Source organism: Lathamus discolor, chromosome 5, assembly GCF_037157495.1.
Source record: "Lathamus discolor isolate bLatDis1 chromosome 5, bLatDis1.hap1, whole genome shotgun sequence".
Taxonomy (NCBI): Eukaryota; Metazoa; Chordata; class Aves; order Psittaciformes; family Psittacidae; genus Lathamus; species Lathamus discolor.
In genome coordinates, this window is record NC_088888.1 from 4,856,994 (window position 1) to 4,883,926 (window position 26,933).

Sequence of the window (26,933 nt, forward strand, 5' to 3'; positions counted from 1 at the left end):
GTGAGCATGAAGATCTTTCTGTGCTTTAAATCTACTCCTGACACTTACCTTCACTGAAGCAATGATGTGGCAATCTTTTCAGTGTGGTTTTTATGTTACTATTTCAACCCCTAAATATTGCATTGGGTAAACTCATGCAACAGAAAAGCCAACAATTAGAATTGTCAAACCCAGATTTCTCTGAATGTTATGCAAACTGCTACTTACAATCCGAGGTTTGAAGGGCGGCTTGATTTTCCTTTGTTCTAGAAGAACCCAGTCAATTTCCTTGAAAAATGGATGCTGCTTAATCGCGTCTTCCCCGTTCTGTGATGCCACACAGCCAAGTCGCTTATTGGGGTTCTTTGTCATGAACTACAGAGCAGAGGAGGGAGAGGAGGAAAAAGTTAAAACATGAATGGCAATAGCTGGAAACCATTTCCAGTGCAACTACTTATTAGAATTCCTAAAGCCTTGCTTTTAGAGACAGTCCCCTTTCAGAAGGTTATATATTTCTCTAAGAGCAACAAGGATGCCCCTCCAACGTTCAGAGGTTCCAGCCAAACCAGCAGATTCAGAGATTCTGGAGTGGAAGTTTCCTTCAGGAAGTTCTTTCAACTGATTGTCGAGACCTCCTAATTTCATCTGGCTGGGAGAGCTTTAGGAACAGATTCTTTGTCAGCATTTTTAGTTCCAGATTTGGCCAAAAATACAAAAAGAAAGACAGAAAATATTAAGCCCTCCAGAGACACTTCCAAATAGACTGAGGATAGCTCTTATTTTGCCTTATTTGCTCTGTCTTAACTACTAAGTTGGGGGATAGGTGCTACATATTATGCTTACTGCTGTTTATTTTCTTTTAGTACATAGGTTGTATAATCATACACTTCAGACACATGAAAAGCCATAACCTCCTTACTCATTTCTAGGATTTTATTCTAATACAAATAAGATCAGCACCTGCAGCTATGTGAATTATAAGCTTTCTGTTTTAGGAAATAGATGGAGTGATGAGGGCCAGCAGAAAGTTTTCCCTGATAAACTCCACGACATAATTTGCACCTTCCCTTTCATTTTCAGTACACCATTACTGGCAGCAACTGGAAGTAACTGGTCTCCTCTGGTGTGGCAATTTCTAAACTCTTCACTTTAAAACTCTATTTCTTTCAGCAAAAAGCTGCACAGCCAGTGTAAGACACTGATATCAAATGATGGCAGCTGATAATATTTTTCTTGGTTTTGCTGTTATTCCTTCCTCTTTTATTAGCAATTGTTCTACTTATTTCCTAATGCATGTGGACACAGAATCCAGCTATTGGATAAGTAGCTACTGAAGCCCTTAAGACGGTTTTAGATAGCTAGACCAGCCATCCACAGGAGAATACTGCTGCTATCATTTTAAAGACATAACATAGATCACCAAGGCAATTCTCTCTGTATTTTCTGACTTACATGCGCTGCTCCAAAGATGATCTTTCTCTTTGGTCTTGTGTTTAAATTCCCTGGAAGTTCTTTTGCAAGTGGACAAGTTGTATCTAAACTACAGGCCATATTTTCTATAGGCAGGAGAAACAAAGGTTTTGAAAGGATTACTGTGCTTTGGTGAGGTCTCTTGGAAAACCACAAAACACATTCCTACATTCCTCTGCTTTATTTCACCTCCAGGACTGGAGCGAGCAAGCCAAGAACCGGCAGCCATGTGTTGCAGAAACAGAACACGGAAACTATAGGATATGCTTTTTGTACCATATAATCCAGGTATCAAAGAAGTATAATCTGATCCTAGTATCTGCCATGTTTTATCTTCCCGGAGGCAGGGAAAACATCTGAACGTGTAGTTTTTAAGAAACCCAGGACATGAAAATACGACTAGACAGTACAGTTTGGTACTGCACTTCATAGATTTCATGAAACTTGGAAATGGATGATAAGGAAGAACAAACTTTAAGAATGAATATTTAAACCAAAAAAAATTATCATATGCTGAAACAAACTTCTGAAGTGGACATTTAATCCTATAAATTTCATCCCCTGCAATAAATCTTCATTTTCTTCACCTTCTGTTTCTGAAGCACAAGCTGACATTTATTCCATGTTTATCAACAGCATCTACAATGATGCAACTGTCAGGGCAGAAACAGCTGTTAACTGTAATGTATTGAAGAGATGGTTGCCAATGGAGCTGACAGCCTTGGCTGTAAGCGTTGCCTTTTTATTTTCCCATATTAAGGCAGGAACCTCCTTTTATGAAAAGCCTTTTAAGATCAGAGTTCCAACTGACTTAAATGACAAGAGGACGAAGGTTGCTGAGATAGACATGCAACCTGGGGCCTGAATCAAGGATCATGAGATTCCCAAAATCTTGCTTCTTGGAATAAATAACACAGCTTAAAAACGGAGTTCTGCTTCTGTTGCCAGAAATCTCTGTAACCTGGGTGCATAGGGAACACACACTGTGGCCACAACCTCTCTCCACTGCTTGAAAAGAAACACAGAGCTAATTTCAATGAAGAATTGTTTTCCTTACCAGACAGGAAAGAATTTTAAATAGCAATTCCTGTCAATTCACAGAAACAGGACTAGTAAGATCTGTGGGATTTCATGGGATAAGCAATGTGCTGCCTTGTAATATTGAGCTGTATAATTATCCTCCTTAGTGTTTTGTTGGAAATAACAGGAAAACTGTTTCTTCAGAAAATCAGAAAACATTGTTACTTAATACAAGAGAATGTCTTCTTATTAAACTTTTTCCTTACATGCTGTTTGGAGGAGTGTAAAAATACACAGTTTCTGAAGAATAAAACCCATGTCTCAAAGCACAATGTGAGGAAACGATGTGTTCCAAAGTTAATCCCTTGCTACCATTCAGCAGTAAAATACATAGACGCCTCTTTCTTTCCTCTGTTTTTCCTGTTCTTCATTTAACAGTATGTGGACAAGGATCAGATGGACACAAATTTCAAAGATGCTTCACACCATAGCTGTGTAAGTAGCAGGTCACAAGATGTAAGGAAAAGTTTTGTTTTTATGGTGTAAAATGGCACAGCTCCATTAAATTATATCAACTCATATCAATGAAGGCATCTTGCCCAATGAGGAATTATCTATTACCATAGTGCAAATCTGTTTAGTGGATGCAACTCTCTTTTTAAAGTTCATAATGGATTTACAGTTAAGTTTCAGATAGAAAGATGTAAAACACCCAAAAAGCTACAAGTATAACAAAATACAAACCACCATACCTACTATCAAAATGTAGACCCAGGAAAACAGCCTCATGAAAAGTTATAGCAAAGTCAGCTTTAAAAGAAATGCGAGGTTTGACACCCTTGCACTTACATTCACAAAAATACAAAGGCTACACCTGCAGCCCTGTTCTGTGTGTGCATTTATATGTGGTTAATGAGTGAGATGTGTAACTGTAACAGACATCTCACTACTTGCACCACCGATGAGATAGCATAGTAAGGCTCTGAGTGTCAAATCCGCTTTTGCCTTTCCTTTGTAAAACAAATTCTTTATTCTAATAGTTTTAATGGCTTTCACACTACACACTTATCCAAGAGTTACTGGTTAACTTTTCCCTCCAAGTGTTACCCTGATTCAGAATAATAGGTCAGATAACAGATTCACTGAAGGAGCATGTGGATGGCAAAGGAACAGATCTTAAAGACTATGAAACCAATTGACTACAGAAAATCTCTTGGACTTGAGTGAAATTCAGATGCACATAGGAACATTGACAACAACCCTTTCTCTACAGTACACCAAAATGACCCCTGAGCCCTGGATATGAGCCTGAATTCTGCAGCTCAAGTCTATATGTTGTAGTTGCTGAGCTGAAAATAAATGAAGGGTCTGGAAACAAAAATGGATGTACAAAAGTATCATGTCAGTTAATAAAGAGTCATTCAAGAACTATCTGGGGTGAGAAAGAAGAACCTGTATAAAGGCCAGCATTAATATATCCTCCATGTTCTCACTACAATAAATGCAGCAAGAGATACTTCAGCAAACAATTCAGAGAGGTTAACTTTGACTCCTGCTTTGAATCATCTGCTAGAGTATCTCTCTCTCTCAGCTAGAAAGAGCATGAAGGTATCTCTATTAAAAGATCAAGGTGAGCATTTCTGCAGAATGTGTTACTGAACCACTGGTGTTAAAAAGGTTAATATATAATTTCAAAATGTAACCCTGTATGTACAAACCACAGGACTTAACGCTATCAGCTGCCTCTTTGCTTGAAAGCCTCCCCTATTCCAGATACTGAAAGAAAAACAGAGCTGGAAAGGTAGAAATTTTCCACTTTCAAAAAAGGTGGAAAACTGGAATAAAAAACAAGGGTTGCTTTTAAAGCCAGAAATCCTCCTTAGGTTTTCAATCTATGGGGACGGACATACTGCTTCTGTTTTGGTTTGCTTTTTATTTCAGGATGATACTTGTACCGAAAAAAGACTTTATGTCAGTGTCATATTAATGAAGTAAACCTGACTTTAGAAATGTAGTCTAAAAACTGGAGTTGCCCAGGGGCACATTTTGACTGATATTGTGGCATTTGGTGACACTAACTTCTGTCAAGTCACTGCTCATATTGAAAAACACCAACCCAGAGCAGAAGCAATTACACTAGAGTAAGACTTCTTTTCCAAGTGCTGTGTGAACTATAAAATCCAACATGCAGCTGTAAATAAAGGGCTGTCAGCCCATCTTGATGATAGGGGAAGAAAGTCAGAGGGACAAGAAATTTTATAAGTGGGTTGAATAAAAACATTGTTTCTTTAATTATGTACTGCGTCCCCCACTGTCGTGAGCATGTGGCATATAAAGTGTCAAAGTGATAGCACAGCTCTAGTTGGTTGGGTTTTCCCTGAAACATGAATCTGCAGTACACAGATTTATACAGTGTACAACTGCGTGGAATACAAACATTCTGTTCCTTTCCCACAAGCAGTGCAATTTATCCCAGGCCCCATTATCCTAACAGTGGCACTCTGAACTGTGCTTGAACTCCCAGTGGTGACTGCTCTCAACAACTTTCGGCAAATTGAGTTTTAATCAGGGGAAAAAAAAAAAAAACCAACCCAAAACCCAAAATACAACAGCACCCAGAAAAAAACATGAAGAAGAGGAGGAAAGCAAGTTATGGAAGATAGAAGACTCACGGCTTTTAAAATGCTGACGGCTTCTTTACTGAGCCAGACTGGATACAAGACATCATCATGAAGGATGGATTCAAAGAGATCATCTTCATTGTCAGCCTCAAAGGGGGGTTGCCCAGCCATCATTTCATACATGAGAACACCCAGAGCCCACCAGTCAACTGACGGGCCATATTCTAACTCCTGGAGGATCTAGCATAGAGAAAGGTTGGATTGAACAGACAAGTTAGACAACACTCTCGGCTGCACATTTGCTGTTTCAACACGATACACTCTTTCTTTCTCCCGGTGCCTAAATAGGACTAAATCCCACACTGATTTTGGTAACAGCAGCCATGGTTTCTTACCCATGCAATTTGCACAAACACAGCCAAGTGTCAATGTGTAGTTGTTCTCAGAAGTACTGACTGAGTCTATCAGTCCCCTGAGTAAAAGAGTATGCTCATGAGCGAAAGAGCTGTATATCCTTCCAAACTGTTTAAAGCAGGTCACGCTATAGGGGAAAAAAGATCACATATACAAAACAGATTGGTGGAAAATGTGAAACATTTCCTTGTCTCTATCTTGGAGAAAACAAACTGAACTAGCTTGTAATGCTGCACAGAGAAACTAAATCTGAGAGATTTATTCTCGTCCTTTAGGTAGGGCTGAAGGAAGCCAAAAGCTTTTTTGTTCAAGTTCTTTTTACAGCATTAAACTGCTGTGCAATACATGGCTGTAGGACTCACTTTAATTGCTCTTGCTTTCAGAAAAACTGGCTACAACTCTTCTCGTGGCACAAGTTCAACCCTGTAGCAAATACCTTTAATATGGAGTAGTAGGTTAGAATGATGGAGTTTTATTGTACTACTTGGTGTTAACAGAAGTAGTGTTGTACAAGGAACAAGTTTAATTCTTGGCTTCTCTTCACTGAAAAGCAGCTTGGTATTTTGGATGCAATGTTTCAGCATGAGAAGGGACTGGGGAAAGCAGAGTGGTTGCCTGTTTAAGGTGAAGCTGACTGCCTTAAAATGAATCGGAGTGGCAACAACTCCACCACCTCCTTAAGCAACATTAGTGTTACAGTCAGAAGCCTCATGGTGAACTGCATGACCTTAGCGCTGTATTTGGGAATCACGGCCAATATAAAGCTAAATTTAGTCTTAACATAAAGCCAGAAATGAGTTTAGCATTTGAACGGTCTGCATTCCTACTGGATTCTTAGTTAACTAGATATTACATTTTATACACACTTATTCCAGAAAATGATACTCTTCAAAAGTGTACTTTTCAAGTGTTCTGAGTGCTCTTTGGAGCCCAGATATTGCTAAAGAAAAGGAAATTGAAACATACCATCACGATGCAAGAGAAATAAAAGCAGGAGATAAACTGCAATTAAGATGACAAAATGACACAATGGAAGTACTGACCTCAGTGAGACTGGGATTTCATGTCAAAGTTCCTATAATCTTATTATTGCTTTGTTTCCATTATAATTTTCAAAGAAAATGATATATATAAAATTACTCAATTAGTATACTGAATCAGAAAATAATTAATACAAAACCAAAACTATCACACTTGTATTTCTTTTCTTTTAATGCTGGAATACTTTTCATACACTGTAAGATACACATTTATTTTACTACAGTTTCAAGATTCACACCTTATCAGTTGTGCTACCAAAGCTTGGCAGCCATGAACACTATCTATTTCTAATTTATTGTCTGTGGCAAATAGCAAACTAGCATTTTTTCCTGCTGCAAATTTATGGTTGATGAAAGACCAATGACACTTTTACATTAAATCAGCACATTGAATCTTCAGCGGAAAGATGCAGAGGTTACTTTACTAAACTGAGTAGACAGTGTCTGCCTAGCAGACTAACTGTACAATATTGAATCATTTTAGGAACTTGGAAGTGCCTCCCATACTATTAAAATTTAGGATATATAAAACCCACATGATTCTCAGCCATTTCTTTTATCCAATGAATGCCTTGAAATTACTCTGGATGTTGCCAACTGATATGCAGCATCCATAGGAAAAGTTTCTACTTTTCTATGCAAGTCTACACTTTCTGTTCATCCATATGGTAAGTACCACAAACACTAACTTTCACTCTCAGATACTTTAAAGGAAGGAAAAAAGTTATATTCCCACAAACACCCTAGGCAAAATGAAATTGAACATATGGTCTCTTCTGTATGAACATGCCTTTCTAAGTCTCATGAAAAATTAAAAACAGTTTTATAACTACTAAAGACCAGTGCTTTCAGGACTCAGTTGCATCTAGTACCTTAAAGGCTAGTAGGTACCTTTAAAATGATGTTGAATCAGAAGTGAGTGTATAGAGAAGAACATTGTTAAGTTCAGGAAACAAATAATAGAAAAACCATGCTCCATCACTCCTGTCAACATGGAATACTGCTTTGAGCAGTGGACTAACCAATTTCATCGAGATTACCCAGGCAAAACTGCAGCACAATCTAGCCTGCATCTTCTACTGTTTTAATCTACATGTAAAAAGTGTCTATGCATGTAACAGTCTGATGAATGATAACATCTGTATTCTTAGTGCAGTGCAGAAAAAAATACCTCTGGAGCTATATAGTCAGGTGTGCCACAAAAGGTTGTGGTGGTCACTCCATTCAGAATCCCTTCTTTGCACATCCCAAAGTCAGCCAGTTTACAGTGGCCTTCTGCATCCAGAAGAATATTGTCCAGTTTCAGGTCCCTGAAATAAAAGAGGCTTAAAATTTAATCAACTCTCAAATTTGCATCATATGCTCTTGAATTTCATCAGAAACTATAGATTATGACAAACAGATGGTTTCACAAACACCACTGAGAGACTGCCCTTCACGTATGTGTGTGAGAATTTGGTAGCTGTCACTAAATAGACCTACCAATAGTTAGAGGCAATAAGAAAGCAAGCAATGACAAGCATTTTGCATGACCAGGCCTTTGCCTTCTCTTCAGCTGCATGAAAGCAGAGCTGTATTCAAGAGAGAATCAGAAATGTTTGGAAAATATCTAAGTCTCTTGTTTGCTACATATCCAACATTCTGTCTATGTGAAACAGGTCAACTATGTCTAATGAAGCCATTCTCCCCCTTTGCAGTACCACAAAGGAAAAGGCGCACCTATTTATCCATACTCTATCATCTGGGTTGAATTAATAGGTACTTCAAACTTGGAATATTTTGAATTTGACTCTTAACGTGTACTAGCAATTCAAAGTTGAAAAACAACACTCATTTTTGGAAGCATTATTTTCTGCAGCTTAACCCTGCTCAAAAATAATCTCACAGGAATATCTTGCATTCATTGTTGAACAACACAGCAGCTGTCTCTGATCGCTTGTTGTACAAATGTCTTTGTGTCAAACCCACACAATTCTTTGGTTATTAAATTGGGTGAGGTCAAAAATAGGTTGAGAAAGGGATATCCACCTTTCCTGCCTTGCCCTCTGCACATTTTCTAAATATGCTATTGATGGCTATTGCATGTTCCAACACAATGGATGCTAGGTGCCAATTAACTTACCTGCCACTTGCCTTAGACTAAGGATTTCAAAAGGATTTAGAAGGTCAATGCATAAAAGAACCCTCAGTTGCATGGAAAACTCCCACAATTAAAAACATTTAATAGTGTATAAAGAATAAAATAGCATAAACCAAAGGCAAAACACCCCACTTCTATTGCCTGCACCATCTTATCTTTGCACTTCTTTCTAGGCTTTAGGTACTTCTACCTATCAAACCCACAGTAATAAATGAATACACAGAGAGGTGAGAATCAAAGTCAGAACAATTGTCTTTAGGTGTATCAGAATTTTTTCCCTAGAATAAATAGAGAAATTTCCATAGGTGGAATTTAGGGGGGTGGCGGAAGTGTCTGTGTAGGCAAGTTCTAAATCAGACAGAGAAATAACCCCCCCTGACAGTTTCTGTAAACAAATTTGACCCCCATAGCCTATGAAAAGATACTGGGTTTTTTGCAAAAATCCTTTATGCCACCAAATTCTACCTGAGTGAGGGATGATTGGTCTTCACCTGACTCTGAGGACTTCTTTCCAAGAAATGTTTCCCTATCAGACCCCAGACTTTAGAACAACTGGCACTGTATCACAGAATCATAGAATAGTTAGGGTTGGAAAGGACCTTAGGATCATCTAGTTCCAACGTCCCTGCACTCGCACACATGAAATGATTAAACAAACCATCCATGGCTGCATCATGTTAAGAGTTTTAGTGGCCATGTCTGAGGCTACAGTATGCTGGGATATCCCCAGAAAAATTCTTTTCTCCCTATCATCCCAATTTCAGTAAATGGATTTTATTCTTTTTTCTTTTTCCTTCTGATACTTGTTCAGAGTTTTCAAACACACTGGCCCACCTTTATCCAACATGTATTTCTCAAGCATGTACACAGGACAGCATAAATATCAGATATTTCTGGGACGCAGCAGACTTACTACCCAAGGTCTGCATAATCATTGTACCTCTGTGCAGTAAATAAGACACTCTTGGAAGCACTGGATGTCTTACTGTGTGTGCAGATAGATTGTGCTGAGTACACATTATAAAGTGGTTTATGCACGTACAAGAGGTCTGATATGGCAAAGAAAAGTCAGATTTACCTCTGTAACAGTAAATCTACTGTCTCTCACATAAACTAGCTTTATCAGATATGGTTTATGTAGCCCAAGTATATACTGGCTGTAATAATGTTTATAATATATATCATATTGTAATGTAATAATACGTCCTACACGAGATATTGCTATTTCCAGATCAGTTATGCTGCTCTTGTAGTTCCTCAACCGGTCACCCACGTAAGGCCCCTTGAAGCAGGCCACATATTTTATCATTCCTCAAGGTCATAATTTTTATGAGTTCCTAAACAGCTCAAGATCCAGTTGGCTACATCATAATCTAGCCATTTAACCCCTCAAATAACCACCATTTCCTAGTCCTGGAAAGTGATTTGCAAGAATTGCCCAACATAGAGCGGTAGATGTAGTTTTTCTTGATTTCAGTAGTTTTTCTTGATTTGTAGTTTTTTTTCTTGATTTGTAGTTTTTCTTGATTTCAGTAAGGCATTTGATACTGTCTCCCACAGCATCCTCATAGATAAGCTAAGGAAGTGTGGGCTTGATGATCAAGTAGTGAGGTGGATCGAGAACTGGTTGAAAGGAAGAAGGCAGAGAGTTGTGGTCAATGGCGCAGAATCTAGCTGGAGGTCTGTGACTAGTGGAGTTCCTCAGGGGTCGGTGCTGGGACCGGTGCTGTTTAATATTTTCATCAATGACCTGGATGAGGGAACTGAGTGCACCCTCAGCAAGTTTGCTGATGACACAAAACTGGGAGGAGTGGCTGACACACCAGAGGACTGTGCTGCCATTCAGCGAGACCTGGACAGGCTGGAGAGTTGGGCGGGGAGAAACTTGATGAAATTTAACAAGGGCAAGTGTAGAGTCTTGCATCTGGGGAAGAACAACCCCATGTACCAGTACAGGTTGGGGGTTGACCTGCTGGAAAGTAGTGAAGGGGAAAGGGACCTGGGGGTCCTGGTGGATAGGAGGATGACCATGAGCCAGCAATGTGCTCTTGTGGCCAAGAAGGCAAATGGCATCTTAGGGTGCATTAGAAAGGGAGTGGTTAGTAGGTCAAGAGAGGTTCTCCTCCCCCTCTACTCAGCCTTGGTGAGGCCGCATCTGGAATATTGCGTCCAGTTCTGGGCCCCTCTGTTCAAGAAGGACAGGGAATTGCTTGAAGGAGTCCAGCGCAGAGCCACAAAGATGATTAAGGGAGTGGAACATCTCCCTTATGAGGAGAGGCTGAGGGAGCTGGGTCTCTTTAGCTTGGAGAAGAGGAGACTGAGGGGTGACCTCATCAATGTTTACAAATATGTAAAGGGTAGGTGTCAGGATGATGGAGCTAGGCTTTTTTCAGTGATATCCAGTGATAGGACAAGGGGCAATGGGTGTAAACTGGAGCATAGGAAGTTCCACGTTAACATCAGGAAGAACTTCTTTACTGTAAGAGTGACAGAGCACTGGAACAGGTTGCCCAGGGGGGTTGTGGAGTCTCCTACACTGGAGATATTCAAGGCCCGCCTGGACAAGTTCCTGTGTGATGTACTGTAGGTTACCCTGCTCTTGCAGGGGGGTTGGACTAGATGATCTTTTTAGGTCCCTTCCAACCCTTGGGATTCTGTGATTCTGTGATTCTGTAACATCATGCAAGGGCAAACAGGTATCAACAGCTCTGTGACCCTCAAAGAAGACAAACAAAATAATGCTGCCTGCTCCGAAAGTCACGTGCCTTCCCAAAACTACTCTTCCAGTGAATTGCAAGTGTTACAATCAGAAGACCTGCATTAAGACAAGACTACAACATCATCAAGTAGAATGTGATCAAATATAACAAAGGCTGTTCCAGACTGGAGAAGGAAATAAGCATGTCACTGGAACTTTTAACATTCCAAATGTAGTGTTATCTTGGATGTTCCTAAGCTAAGAAAGAATGCATGCTGTATATCAAAAAGTCAAGATGTTCAGACAAATCAAAGAATAATTACATTTGATGTTATCTAGGAACCACTTGCAGACACCATCACAACAGACTGTTAGGAAGAAGGTGGTAATGCAAATAATTATGATAGGAACTGATGAAACTCAAGAGACTGCTCAGAAAACTGGTTCCACTTTAATTTGGAGTGGTAAGTGACCATCAGAGGACTCCTGCATGTTATCTTAACTCTAATCTCAGAAGCAGGACTTTCCAGCGCAGGCAGGAGACAGACTGGAACTGTTAGTACTTAAAATTGTTTAAGTTGCATTTAATGCCATACGCTAGCCGTGGAGTTGAATGCAAATATAGTCGGTAACCCAAGAAACTCCTAAGCTAGGAGAAATCTCAACAGTAATAAAAGACTGAGAGCAAGCCACCACATAATGCAGAAGGACAGGATACTCACCACTGCCTTTATTTCCTGAAAGATTTGTATAAGACACAGAAAATAGCAATAATGGACAGTGGAAAAAGAGAATGAATAAACTCAGCAAAGAGAAAATCAGGAAGAGTCTAAATATTAAATTCTGACTACCTGTAAAGACTGACAGAGAAATCTTAAGCCTGTCTGTAAAAACACAAGTCAATTTAACTTTCTTACCATTTACCAAACTATAATCCTACTTGACAGAAGAAAAACATCTGGGACTCCTTCATCGAGCCAAAATAAACCAGTGAGGCCTATAAGCCTCTTCAAAACAACATTGGAGGCATAGAGGACATCAGCTTAATTATTCACACAATAATGGACTTTAATACCAGTAGATTTTTATTATCACAAAGAGCACCATAGTTTCAAAAGAAATTTAGAAGCGGCTAAAACAACAGGAGTATGACTCGCACTAAAGTACAGATGGGAGGTTAAAAGGTAAGCTGGGAGTCTGCCAAAGTGCCAAATTCATAGCTAGCCCACAAGATTATCATAGTCCACAAAAGTGCTTGCACTGAAAACCATTCAAAACCTTTGTGTAAATTTACAGTTGCCAGATTAAAAAAAATAAATCAACACCGAAACCAAACAAACCCCACCCAAATAATAACAAAAAACCACCAAAACCCCCTAATTCTAAAGCTTCGGAAAACAGAAATCTTAGCTCACTATATAACTGTAAGCGAACAGGTAAGGTGCTATTTAACACCTCGCAGGAAAAAAAACAACCTAAACCGAAACAGGCAGAGATGAAGAAACAAATGAAAAGGTAACAGAAAAAGTGTTGTCAAAGAAGCCTGTCTTTCCAGAGCTGCAGTCTCACTGAAGAAAACTTTTAAGTTTTAGTTTAAGATCCATATCTCCCTAGAATTGTTCTAAGCAACAGCCATGTCTCCTACAACGACAGAAAAGTAAACAGCTATCAATCTTTGGCACGTAAATTAAATGTCTGTACAGAACAAGCCTTTCTGATCCATTCTGTCTTTTATTTGGTTCCTGGTATGAGTTGTCTACCTCTAAATAGAGCATGCCAAATAATACAGTGTCGGATAGCTCAATGACAGAGGTCTATTTAATTCTTCTTTTTCTTATCTTGCATTCTTTTTGTAGGAACTAAGAAAGTCATCTGTGTCTGACAAAATGAGTTCCTACAACCTGCATAATTACATGCAACTGCAAACAACCTAACCAGTTAAGCCAGGAAAATGCCCAGATTGCTTGAATGCAGCAAAGCTACATTAAGCTATTTCACTCCTTTGTTTGTTTGCCAAGATACTTCGTAACATCAGTTCAGTTGACCTGAGCAGTCGATTGCATAAAATGTTTTGTTTTGGGTTTTCTTTTTTTCTCAGAAAGCTTAAAACAGAAACTTAAGCCTTGGTTTCTATTTCTGGATACTGGCCAGCATCGCAGTCACCTCAGAAGCTGGAATGATTGGCAGGATCTCAAGAAAGAATCCGGATTATAACACTAAGGTGTGTGCAAGTCGAAACAGAGGAGTGGGTGGACTGCAGGTAATCTGTGAGAAAACTTCCCTAACGCTCATTCCTTCCTCCACATGCCAGGGCCATGAGACACTGACTGCCCTGGCTTCCTACAAATGCTCAGTGGACAAGAACTTCACAGGACTTGATTCTTAAAGCCTCCCTCCCAACAGTAGCTGGTGAGATAACCACCTTGTGTGCGCGGCCCTGCATGTCACACGTGTCATTTAGATAACAGCTAATTTTCTTGTTGAGTTAGGCAATTAAACAGTAGCGATGGGTTTTGACCAGTAAAATCAGAAAGGCTGCCAAAGATTACTAACAGTAGCCTTTGAACATGGTAAACATTAGTGACTAAATAAATCCATATTTGAAGAACAAGATCAAGTAGCTGAGAAACATGATCACAAGCTGGTTTAAGCAATCACTCTACAATGAAGTATCTCCGCAGCATCTGCTTCTACTCTTAACTGTTTAGTGAGCAATGAAATGAGAAAGCATATGCATTTCATAGTGTAGGTCGTAATGAAGCACAATAATTACTATCCACAAATAACAACATTGAAAGCAAGAATATTTCTTCATAGGGTGAAAGCAAAGGACTGAACTAACATCTATGGAACATCAAAGAGGAAAGATTTGAAAGCAACACAAGTCTAAAGAATGTAGCTACTGAACAACCCTTTTTTGTGTGTGTGACTTTCAACTGCAATAAACCATTTCAATAGTTTATTTGAAATCATTGCCATTGTTCCCCTGCATGGGAAATTCACATCCTCCCCGCAGACTTTAAATAGACAAGCTGTTCACAGAAGAAACCACAGAAGGCAAAAGGGAAACTTCCTCCAACAACACGAAAACCCATCAGAATTATTCTCTCCTTACTACAGTTACTGAAATTTGTAACTGAAGGCAATATGCTCAGCATTATCAATCAGCAATGACATTTTTCTAAATAGAAAGATGAGAATACTGTATTAATAAAATTACTTTTCAACTTACCCAGATTGCTTTTGAGATAAAGACGCTCACCTGCAACAACAGATCTCTCCTGTACTCAGTACAAATTTACTCTTTGCTATAATTTTAGCTAGTGATGCATTTTCAACATAGATTTCAATCACAAGCAGGAAATACCACAAAACTTGGATCATTTGTACCACACTGCCTGAAAGGGTATTTTCTGGAAGACTGATAAATTCACCAAAATCTTTCTCAGTTCTTCAAACAGATTGTGTGTCCTCAAAGTATTGATAACTAATATATTAGGTTCCAATTTAAGCAAGATGGAGTTAGACATGGAACTGTTCAGAAAACAAAAAGAATTGTCAACAATTTTCATGTTCTGATGTTAGCTTCTTTAATGATTAGCTCTCAGCAATGTAATCTCAATTTCTTTATAGAAACTATGGAACAGATATATTAGAACTGTACTTCACTAGCTTTAAGTATTTTAGTCAGAACACATCAGCAAGACTTTTTTTTCCCCCCTTCACAACAGATCAGAGAATGGAAAAATCCAAACTATAACTTCCAATAAAATGCAAAATAACACTGTAATTTTTTTTTTTCCCATTAAAAACCTGAATGGGATAGGAGCCCATGCTTTCAGATGCTACTGATCTTGACCATGCAACAATCACAGCATCACTGGATTTCAGGTTCTATCAGTTGACATGACCTCCCTTATTCATGGAGTAAGAAATAGGGCATGCACTGGACTGTTCATGCTTATGAGTGGATTCATGAAAGTGTGGCAGTTTTTGTTAGCAGGGAAGGAGTAGGGAGAAACCTGAGTGACATTAATGGTGAGAAAAAGATTGTTCCGCTGCTTTGGTTGTTGTAGGGGATCTCAGGAAGTTTTGCCTGTGTTTTTCTGAAAATCTTTGAATTCCTCTGCTTTGCTTTTATGTTGTGTTGAGCCATTAAGTAATAACAGGATTTATGATACATGCTTTCTTTGTCACTGTTACATCACTTGATATTATCAATGATGATCAGGGGACTGGAGCACCTCCTGTATGAAGACAGGCTGAGGAAGTTGGGGCTGTTCAGCCTGGAGAAGAGAAGGCTGCGTGGGGACCTCATAGCAGCCTTCCAGTATCTGAAGGGGGCCTATAGGGATGCTGGGGAGGGACTCTTCATCAGGGACTGTAGTGACAGGACAAGGGGTAACGGGTTAAAACTTAAACAGGGGAAGTTTAGATTGGATATAAGGAGGAAATTCTTTCCTGTGAGGGTGGTGAGGCACTGGAATGGGTTGCCCAGGGAGGTTGTGAGTGCTCCATCCCTGGCAGTGTTCAAGGCCAGGTTGGATGAGGCCTTGTGTGGGATGGCTTAGTGTGAGGTGTCCCTGCCCATGGCAGAGGGGTTGGAACTGGATGATCTTGAGGTCCTTTCCAACGCTAACTATTCTATGATTCTATCAAAGAGTGAAGACACCATCTATCACAAAAACGGTAGCAGAGCTGTACTCAGCAATATACAGAAATACCTGTTTCAGAGATATGAAACCTGTGACTTTTCAGAAATGCCAAGTTTGGCATAAACTGAACCCATCTTGTACTGATGTGTACCAGTATGTGTAATGGCTAGCGTTGGATGCATGGTTGGTGTGCACCAAGCACAGGCTTGGTTCCAAATAAAGCCAAAGATCCTATAGCTACTTTTCATCAAAGAAAGCAGGGATAGTTCAGATAGCAGGGTAAACATTGATGATTTTTAATGTGACCATGGTGACACTCTCTGTCAGGCATGGTTACTCTAAAAATCACACACGTTTACTTTCCTTATATACCACAACATCCATCACCCCACCACTTGCACAAGTATCTTGTGGACTAAGGGGGTAGCAGAGACAGGAGAAGCCACGTAGCAAAATTCAGTTTGCTATCTACCCACCAAGAACATCAGAGGGAGATAACTGCGTGATTGCTACCTGTGGCTCTGTAAGTCCTAGTTGTTACAAGGCAAAAGCATGCCTTGGACAGTGCATAACATCACCTGCTCCAGCAGTGTCTACCATTGAGAAACTTTTAGGTCAGCAACATCCTGAGATGGAAAAGAAGGCTGTGCGTTCATTACGTAGCCTTAACTACCAATGTCTGAATGACTTACTGAAGAAAGGTTTAATATTCATTTCCAGTAGCTTAAGGAAACTGATGACTTCTCTGGTAGCATAAAAACTTTTTCTATAAAATAATTTCTATATATGGCTTTTAATGGCTTTGACCATAACTTTATCACAATTGTCGGTAGCAGCTTATGACATTACAGTGCCTGATCTGCTTATCTTATTACGCTGAGTTTCCTTAAAATAATGTGCAGACAAATAAATATATTGTACTTAACAGCTTTCCTTTGTGTGGCTTTTCCTTTCTTATTATTTCCACATTTTTATTTGTGAAAATAAGTAAAATATGGACAAGTTTAAATATGCATCCTTCCATGAGCCATACCTGGGAAGAACAATTTTTCCATAAGCCTGAGTCAGGAGTGGGACATAACGCTATAACTCTGCCTCTTGACTTAGTCTGCTGCCAAAGCCCTGATCTAGAGAAGTTTTATGTTGGATCCCAGTGGCAACTGTGCCTTCCCATGGCCTGCAGGCCTGCAGTTTTTGTACCGAGTAAGAACTGTCACGAATGGAGCTGGCTTCATATTAGGCTTATTGTACAGGACAAACAATCTGCCTCAGAAACTTGCAGCTAAACTCAACAGCAAATGGTTTTCTCATCCTGGAAGGCTTCTCGAGATTTTACAAACCATGTGTGTTTCATGCTGGGTGAAAATACAGACTGTTCAGGGCTTTTTTGTGAAAGCTGTGTGTGAACAGCTGATGGCCTGGTGCTCAGGCTGAGCTGCCTGGTTGTCCTGGTCCACCACCACCACCGTGAATGTCCTGACATTAAGGCTAGTAGCAGTTCTCTCAGGGATTTTCTTTTCCCCACTGTCTCCACTTTGGTTAAAAACACCATTTTCCAACTTTTTTCCTTGAAGACTTTAGCTGAAAAGTTCCTAGCTGGCTCTATGTATTTAGGCTGGGAATGACCGGCTGAAATCTGCACTAATGATATTTACTGTTTCAGCCTCTGCTACGAAGCCCAAGTGTTAAGTCATCGCTAAATATGTAATGTGATAAAGCCTGTCCTCACTGACACCTCAGTGATCCCACTGAAGACAAGAGGTCCCCAGGCTTAGCCAAGGATTGACTCAAGCCTCATTATTCTACTCTGTGAGGTTCACTGCTCTTATTTTTATATCTCAAATAACATAAAAACAAGATTGCATATTATAACAATAGGTTAGGTGGAGCGCAAACTGAAAGTGCCTACTATGTATGTCTGCAATCCTTTTAAACAAAACAATACCAAGTCGTTACTTGATAAAACCACTTGATGAAAGACACGGAAAGGATGGTGTGAAGCTAGGAAAGCTTGTCAGATCAGTTTCGAAAACTCAGTTCTGAAAAAATGCTACCAGAACCTTAGAAAGCAAATTTATCTGTAGACACATTAATAAATTTTAGCTCTGTTCAAAAGTTTTTCTTTGGAAACCAAAAGCAATGGGTTTGTTTTTTTCCTCAGTGACCTTAGTAGGTAGGATGACAAAATTGCTATCATTTGAACACCAAGTTATGCAAACACCACGAAAAGAGTACTTGGCTTTCAGGCAGACGTTTCTATGCCCAACCAAAAAAAGACCAAAATCGTTTCTTCTCTTTCCTATTTTTGAGTGAGGCTTCCTTACACAGAATAGAAAAACATACAGCCAATAAATGCATGTCTATCCAGGTAGCATCTTGCATTTCTGCAGCAGTTCTCATTCGGCTGTGTCAGCAATGAAGCCTTGTAACTCTTAATAACCCACAACAAGGATATACTACTGCCTTATCCAGATGACAGGAAAGACAATTAAAGGTTATGATGTAATGAACCACAATTCCATTGATTTTTAAAACTTACATTAATCATGGAAAGCAGCTGGAGCTCAGAAACATTTTGCTCGGGTTTTATGATAAATTTCTTTCCTGTATTTTCCAGGATTCTGACCCAGATTTATCACACCAGGCATTAGGGTATAACTGAAGCACCAGAGTTTGCCCCAGGCTCCCTCCACAGCCATCTCCACATGTGTCTCCAAGTGGATGATTCACAGAACATGCGGGCTGCACAGCTCCCTAAAGAAGCCTACCCTTCTCCATCGAATATAAAGGCACTCCAGGACAAGCAGGATCCTGACTTGGAAGCTTCACCTGCATTCCTGAAGTTAGGTGATATGAAACTGAGCCTTTGCGTATATTTGGTATAAGCTGCCTCCCAGCTTCCCATCTTCCAACTAGATTTCATACAAATTAGTTGTGAAACTTCAATTTCTTGTCAAAGAAAGCCAAACTAATGCAGATTTTTAAAACAGACCTGCATTCATTTGTCTTGTTACTTGTGGTAGAATTGCCACACACACAGTTTGCTAGGCTTTGAAGTTATGTCCTGTAGTAGTTCCTAATTTTTCTCACTCGGGTCATATGGCATTCTCCTGTGCAAAGCTCCCAATATGCATATCCATCAAAAAGTCAGACGTTTAATTGCTCTACTTGGACACACCAAATAAAGGGCTCCAAAGCATTATTATTCTACATTGTTTCAGGCACATAGAAAGAGCGTTCTGAAAAAATAAAAACAACAGAAGAAAAGCTGCTACTGTAATCAGCCATGATTGAAGGCATTTCCTGTATTTTGCTATCAAACTGGTTGTTTTTTCCATTACATACTAAGTGAACTTTAGTAAGGTCAAGACACCAGAGAAAAACAGGATCAGAATATCTTTAATCAACTAAAGTTGAGTACTTTCGTCTCTCTCTTTCAGATGTTCACTCCTGGATCTCATCCCACATCTTCAGATTTCTTCCTTAAATCGTAAATACATAAACCAGGTCAGTTTGAATTTATGATTTAGACAGTTGTTTTCAATGGCATTTAACTTGTTAGCCTTACACTTCCCCTAGCCTAAAGGTCAATTAACCTCATGCTGCGTAACAATACCAATATTATTTTAGTATGTGGTAAGTCCAACAGGGGAGGCAGGTTTTCATTCACAATCATAATACTGAGCCAAAAACTTCCCTCAGTTGGAAGTCTATCATTTCCATCATGCTGCCTATTAACACCAAGAGTAAGTTCTGAAATGACAATTAAACAAAAGTCAAAGCTACAATAGCTTAGGTTAATTTGAGCCAATCCTGTACACGCCATACTGCTGTCACACTAAATACAATTTTAAGGTATATAGCATCCCTGTCCTGTGCTCTGATCCTATTCTTTTTCTATACAAAAAGTCTTTTTTTTTCTTCCACGAATGCCAAATGACATTGTTTCATTTGTTAATGTAACACAAAGTCGACACCTCCCTCGGAAATGACCAGTTCCAAGCATATTGTTGACTTGTTGAAGAAGGAAAAAGCATGCCATGCTTTCCCAGCAGCTACTAAGAAAATGCCATGTTTTGGTCCAGTTTCATTACATAAAGGACAAGACTAGCCTGCCTGAATACTGCTGAGACTGAAAGGCGACTCATTGTCCAGTCTTGCTACCTACCTACTGAATACAGATGCACACAGTAAAGGCCACTCAGTATCAGCAGATGGTCTCCAAAGCTCACCTTAAATCCTGTTCTTCCTTGGCCCCTCTGCCCTCTCCCTCTTCTAGCTTCAGAACTTAGTAAATACTCTTTTTCAATTGAGCTGAGGTTCTTTATCAAAAGGAAACTTATGACACTCACATAAACCCCCACTTTCCAGCTAAGTGAGCGGACCTTCCACATACCCCAAGATGAGAACATACAGTGAAGATGAAGAGCTCTTGAAATACTACAATCTGCTTGTAAAAGGTAGCACAGATCTTCTATATCCCAACTAATGCTTATTTTGCTTCTAGCAGGAACAGACAGAACCACCATTAGAGTCAGGGAAAAACTGAAAACATGGTAATGCTGAGAACATACTTCACCACTTGAACTGATATTCTTTTTCTTTCATTCCTTCCAGGAAACTCTATGCACTGTGTAAACATTTGAAGAAGATTTAAGAAAAGATTTTAGTCTGGCAACCACAACATGGGTCCTACAATAAAATGGCCAAATGTAGGTGACTGGGAGTATATCCTTAGCAAGCCATTAATGCACCAGCTTGAGCCCCCATTCCATGTCTTTTCTGTATCATCCAATGTCCTCTGCAGCTTTATGATGTCCAGAAAGTGTAAATAAGAAAGGCTGCTGAAGGATTTTACGTATGGTGTTTCTTTTTATAAAAGAAACAGATTTATCAGAATTCTCTTCCCTATGCTCCCAAGGGTGTCCTTAGCAGGGAACAAACACAGCTCCTAGCAGTAAGCAGGCTCCTGTTAAAGCTTCGTATCATGTTTCCATGGAGAAAAATGCTTTCTTAGTCAGAAAAAAAGAAAAAAACCCCTTTGCAGTGAACTTTTGTACAGACACTGATTTTTTCCAACCTCACTTTGGTCTCAGTTCAACCTCTTGGGTCTTTTTACGGAAAGCCTTTCCACAGAGTAGTGCATGTAATATTGCGCAGAATGGACTAAATAAATTATATAGCACAAATGAAATGATGTAACTCAGCAAGAATGTTGCTTCCAACAAAATGTTTACTTATATGGAATCACTAAAGGAAGGACTTCAATAGTTTCTGCTTCTATTCTGATTTAAATAGCATAGTTCACATGCCTAAACATCTTTTTACACAATCACATGGTCTGAACCTGGGAAGGATATGTAGGCTCTCAATGTAAAACCTTTTCTAACCCTGCTGAATTTATCAAGGATCAAACAGGCAGCAGTCAACAGCAGTTTAACAGATTTCTGCAGATATTCTTGTAAAAACAGTGGATTAAATCTATTTTAACATTCTAAAAGCATTCTGTTATACAGATAGATTTGTCCGTTGCAGAATTCTGTAGAGCTAGCAGTTTGCTGTTTTATTTGATGGAAGATTGCTGCAGTAAAGGGATTCTGGCAAAAAAATAAAAATCTTTTATTTGTTTGTAAAATATGATGTCTGAAAATTGGGAGTTGTTTACCTTTCCAATGTTGATCTATACATAAAATAAACTCCTAAATGCTGCTTCCAGATCTAGATGATAAAAGTTTGTGCTTTGTACTCATGGTTCCAACTCTAAACCCTGTTTCAATATGTAACTAAGAAGGGTTATATAAGTTACTAGAGTTATATTTTATAATATACTCTTTTAAAATTACAATTGTGTAGCCAAATCAAATCACTTTTGTCCCCCAACCTCTGCCAGAAAGCTGCACAAATGTTCGTAGAGAATCTTTACTTGTGCAGGAAGTTTCAGCTCTAGCACTGTTCCAAATGCAGCTCCTGAAGCCTTCCCCCATCTCCTCCAGAAAACATGTGCTCAGGAATGCTACTTTGGCTGTAGTGCCAACATACAATATCATCCATTAAAATCTACTTATATGAGGCACCCCACTATTTTTAATTAGCAATGGAAAGATGACTCATGGGTTATTCACATGAAATAAAACATAGCATGACTTAGGAAATTTACAGTGTGTTCACTTTTGCCAACATCAATGTTAGCAGAGTGCTGTACCAATTTACCTTCAGCTGGGAAGAGAGTGGGTGCTGAGAAGGGCTGAACTGACCAGCCCCAATGACAAGAGAAGCAATTTGGAATACAAGATTTGGGATGCTAAAATATGATTTTAGTCTCTAACATTTGGTAGTTATTGGGTAGTCACTGCATATAAATACAGACTTCAGTAGAATTATAATGTAAACTACTGACCAAAGTGGGGTGTCCTTGAACAATTTTGTCAACATAAAAATACATATTTATATCTTGAGCCTGAGGAATTATCTTTTTAACTTCGACGTGTCCAGCCACCAGGCTCTCTTCAGAGACCTGCTAACCAGACTTTATGCTCAGATAAGATCAGAAATTATCCTATAAAACTCCCAGATAGTTATGTGGGCAAACACTAGCAAGAAACCTAATAATACAGCTAACAGAAGAACGATTTTACATAAAGTTTCATTAAATTATAATGCTCAATAAAGTCTCTTTCCATTGTTCTGACAGCCTTAAACCAAGCATACTGAGTACAATTTAATTCTATTGTAAAATTGCTTTGCTCTTCTGGTGTCAGAAAGAGTTTTTACTGTAAATGAGAATCATGATTTTTGAAGAACCAGTTTCCTATCCTATCCTATCTCCTATCTCCTATGAGCAGATAGCTCATGAACAGAGCAATTTCTACCCAATCTGCAGATGTTTTAAGAATCGTAGCCAAATCCTTTTCCTCTTGGGTCATGCACACAAAACCAGGACTTTTGTCCTACTCTATGTGCAAGCATACCGCTTGCTCTGATCCTGTGAAGGCTGGCAAAATACCCCCTCCCTTCTTTTGTGTATTTTCAAGAAGTGAAAAAAGAACCTTCCTAAAAGCCAGTGTTGCCCAAAGGGTTTCCCTTGCCTCCACTCAGGGCATTCCTCCCTCTGTGGAGACCGGTTTACAGAGTTTTGGCAGAGGCAATTTCAACCGGCTTGCACTGGAGTGCTTTCAGCCTTGCGCCAAGGGCCACGCTGCTGAGCTGCTGGCTACTACCGTTGTTCACAATCTGAGGATCCCTTTATGCTATCAGGTATTTTAAGACTTTCATATAAATGAGAATTAGGGCTGCTTTATAATAGTTATGGCCCCTTTGGGCCTATTACAGATTATCAGCAAATGAACTGGCACACAGTTCGTAGGCCTTTTTATGTCCTCAGTATACAGTACCATAAACACTTGCTGTCCTCTTATTGGCGGTTAAGTTTAGGCAAATATGTGCTCAGGCAGTTTCTTAAGTGCATATTATTTTTGTTCTACAAGTACTCCTTCAGAGCTGTTTCAGATTTATTGATGTTTGGAAGCTTTTAAATATCCATTACCCACTTAATTGACCATAGCAATTCCCTCTGACTCATTACTTGTGTTTGTTAGAATATATTTAGGCACTTTTTTTAAATGGGTGTTAATAGACCATAGGATCTCCCTTGGAAACCCTATAATAAATCAAGTAAATACCTGGTGAAGTGCTATAATGTTTATTTGTTACTACATAATTTTATCCTTAATATTCCATGTTTTGAAGACATAAAGTTCCTCCGTTCAGGTTACTAGTGACCAAGCTCTCTTTGGTTGTCACTGCTTCTGTATTATCCGGTTTCATACCAGGGTGCACCCATACCAGCTGCTATCTTGTCTATCTACTGTCAAAGCCATCCTATCCTTCCCTTCCCTTGAAGAGGCAATCACATGCCCTAAGACTAGAATACCTTGTGAAGAACACTTCCCTGTAACTCTCAAATCTACATTAAAGAATGCACACAACTCTATGCACTATTTGCATTTATTTGACTTGCTTTGAAGAACTTTATTTTCTGTGACTTCTATACATCAGCAGAAGGAAATTAAAGTCAGTAGGAAAAAGCATACCATATAAGTACTGGCATTATTTCTGGCCTCTCTCTTTTATTTTGTTTTCTCTCTCTCTGCTGTTTCACAAGACTGAGTACTGGAAACAAGTTCTAGTAGTAGGAGGTAAGAAGTGAAGACCCATACGGTGTGTACATTGCGAAGAATTAGTACTGCTTGGGCTTCTCCCCATAACCTGGATGCTACTGAAGGAATTGTTTTGTATCCAAAACATTATATCCCCAACATACGTGGTACTGGAGGGGGGGTCAAAATTTAATGTGGTGGTGGTAGGAGAGTGTCTCTACCCTGAGGCCATCCATCCCAGGGTGTACCATAGTGCAGAAACCACACAAGCTTCCCTATCTGTCAAAGTTGGCCTTGGCCTCGCTGCCTTTGCTGCTTAGCCCTCCTCCACATCTGCCTCTTTCACACGTACTCAGCCCTGCGGAGGTGATCAAAACAGTGTATTTCTGCCACTGCCTGCTGCTCTGGGCAGCTACTTGTTTGGACTCTGTGGAACATTGCAGCCAAGGAGAGGGGCAGGCACTACTTCTGACACAGGAAAGTGAGTTAAGAGACTTGTTACTGCTCTGGCCGTGTTATCCCTCACCTCTGTTCATTTTCAGCACAGTTGTGGCCACCTGATCCATTCTGTTCTACTTTCTGATTCCCCTAGTTAGCCTGTACCTAGTCTGTCCAAGGTCCTTCTGGTGTAATCCTGTTTATTCTAGTAGCAATGGAGATTTTCATGAACTCCCAAATATGCTGGGGTTCTTATTTATTTAGGAAGCCAAAGAGACATTTTTAAAGTTTCCAAAAGTGTCACTGATAACCCCGTTGTGTCAGCTTTCAGATTGGCCAAACTCTCATTTTCCACAGCCTTTTGCAATGGTAAGCAAAATAGCATGTAGTTTTTAATAACAGTGCATTCTCAAACGTGATGCTTTTCTATTTTAAAATAAACACATTCTCAATCTAAAAAGTCAAACTGAGGTCCCAAATCATCCAGGAAGCTGCACACATCATGCATATGAATAGTCCTGCACTGAATCAAAATCAGCCTATGAGTACAGTGATCTGCATGCAGAAATGTTTGCTGGTGCAGCGTCTAAGTGATAAGCTCTTTTGTAACAAGGAGGTGGATAAGGGGGAAGTGGGAGAAGGGACAAGGAGAATAAATGCAAACCTTGAGCCCAAAGCAGAAAGGTTCTGACTGAAAGATGGAAAAAGCTGTACGCAGATGGCTTTACTGAAGTGTATCACCAAATATTCTTTAAGGTTGTTTAGTATTTTTAATACCATTATTTTAAAAATGCCAGTAAGGAGTTGTTTTGCATGTTTTCACCTAACATTTTGCATTACTCTCCAACTTCTCTGTTGCATCTGAGGAGTACAACAAAATCTTTATGAAACGCCTATCGCCTCGGAACCACGTTTGCTGTGCACTTCTCTGTTACTATGAAACTTTGGCAGATGCACTCAATAGCACGCAAAGAGGCAGTCTCACCCTTAACGTGACACCGTTTCGACATCCACTTTCACCGGGTTATAGAAGTATTTTCCAGTCTTTGAAAACAAACATGACAGAAGGGCACAGCAAAATTCACCCCTAACTTTTGTCTTTTAAGAACAGAATCACACTTAGGAAGCACCTTCAGACTTTTAGGGCACTGTGAAACAAAAGGCATTCTCCTTCTGCTGTTAGAAACTTGTTTGAAACTGGTGTACATGTTTCTTTAGAAACAAAGCTGTGCCTCAGCACTTTAGGAAAACCACAGGGACTGTCTTGAGTCAGTACATTTCAGTTTTACATGTGCTGCAGCTCTAGTGGATTTTTATTTTGTGCGTGTTTCACTCAGTTAAAATCTTCTTATCAAATGCAGAAAGATAACACACATTTCTTCCTGTTATAAAATAAAGGCACAGACATCAATCATGTCAAATCACTGACATTCACCCAGAAATAAAAACAAATATGCTCTGTAACATTTCTCTGCTATTATCTGTTGAGAAGCACTGTCGCCCTTTCTACCGAGTACCGGAACATGGCTGCCCTCACAGGAATGTAAACTTGGCATTAACCCTGGCAGATTCCCACTCCCTGCCCTCTCTCATTTAACATTAACTCACTCCTATACTGTTATCAGAAGGTAAAGGTCATAGCTTTATTTACACAATACAGCACTATACAAATGGTCATTAAACAAGAAAATCTTGCACCAAATAAACATGAGGCAAAAAACAATGCTGACCTCGCTAACGGGAACTCCCCCTGGAAGTACCTTGTCATTCCCCATATGAGGTCAATGGTGCTAGTCTATCCTTCTAAATATTAACTGCCCGCCGCTGCCTCCTCACATACCCAACTCCCACACAAGAGCCAACTAAGGTCTTTCTTATGTTCCAAACCCAGGAGAAATATAGAAAGCATTCTACTGTTGGCAAGACCGCATGGTTCATATCCTATTCCCACAGCCTTTACTCATCCTTCCACAGCTGGAAACCTTGTCAAAGGCTCTCCTATACGACAGCAGCCTTTAGCACAATACATCAGCTGGGCAGATGGCAGGGTGGACTCCCTCGGTCCGAATGCCAGAAGCCTGGGAACCAACCCTCCTTCCTGCTTCTCATCTCCCTCAGCCCCGCTTCTCTCCACCCCAGCCCACTGCCTTTTCCTGCGGGGAAGACATCCTGCTTGTTTATGCATTTCATGACTGCTGGCCTGCCTACATCCAGCAAGAAAGAGTGCAAAGAGGGCAGGAGGCCACCGAGTAAAATCTCACCAGAGCTCATGTTCAGTTTGGAAACTGGAGCAGAGCACAGC

General features: G+C 39.7%; 1 protein-coding gene across 1 annotated transcript in view; it reads right to left on the reverse strand.

Annotated features, from left to right (window-relative positions):
- Window positions 1-26,933, reverse strand: part of PRKCE (protein kinase C epsilon) — a 290,692-nt gene that overhangs the window by 20,880 nt on the left and 242,879 nt on the right. The window contains exons 12-14 of the mRNA XM_065679486.1: window positions 7,716-7,854; window positions 5,142-5,330; window positions 208-354 (exon numbers count right to left, since the gene is read on the reverse strand). Coding sequence (XP_065535558.1) covers window positions 208-354; window positions 5,142-5,330; window positions 7,716-7,854 — 475 coding nt within the window. The remainder of the gene's footprint in view (window positions 1-207; window positions 355-5,141; window positions 5,331-7,715; window positions 7,855-26,933) is intronic.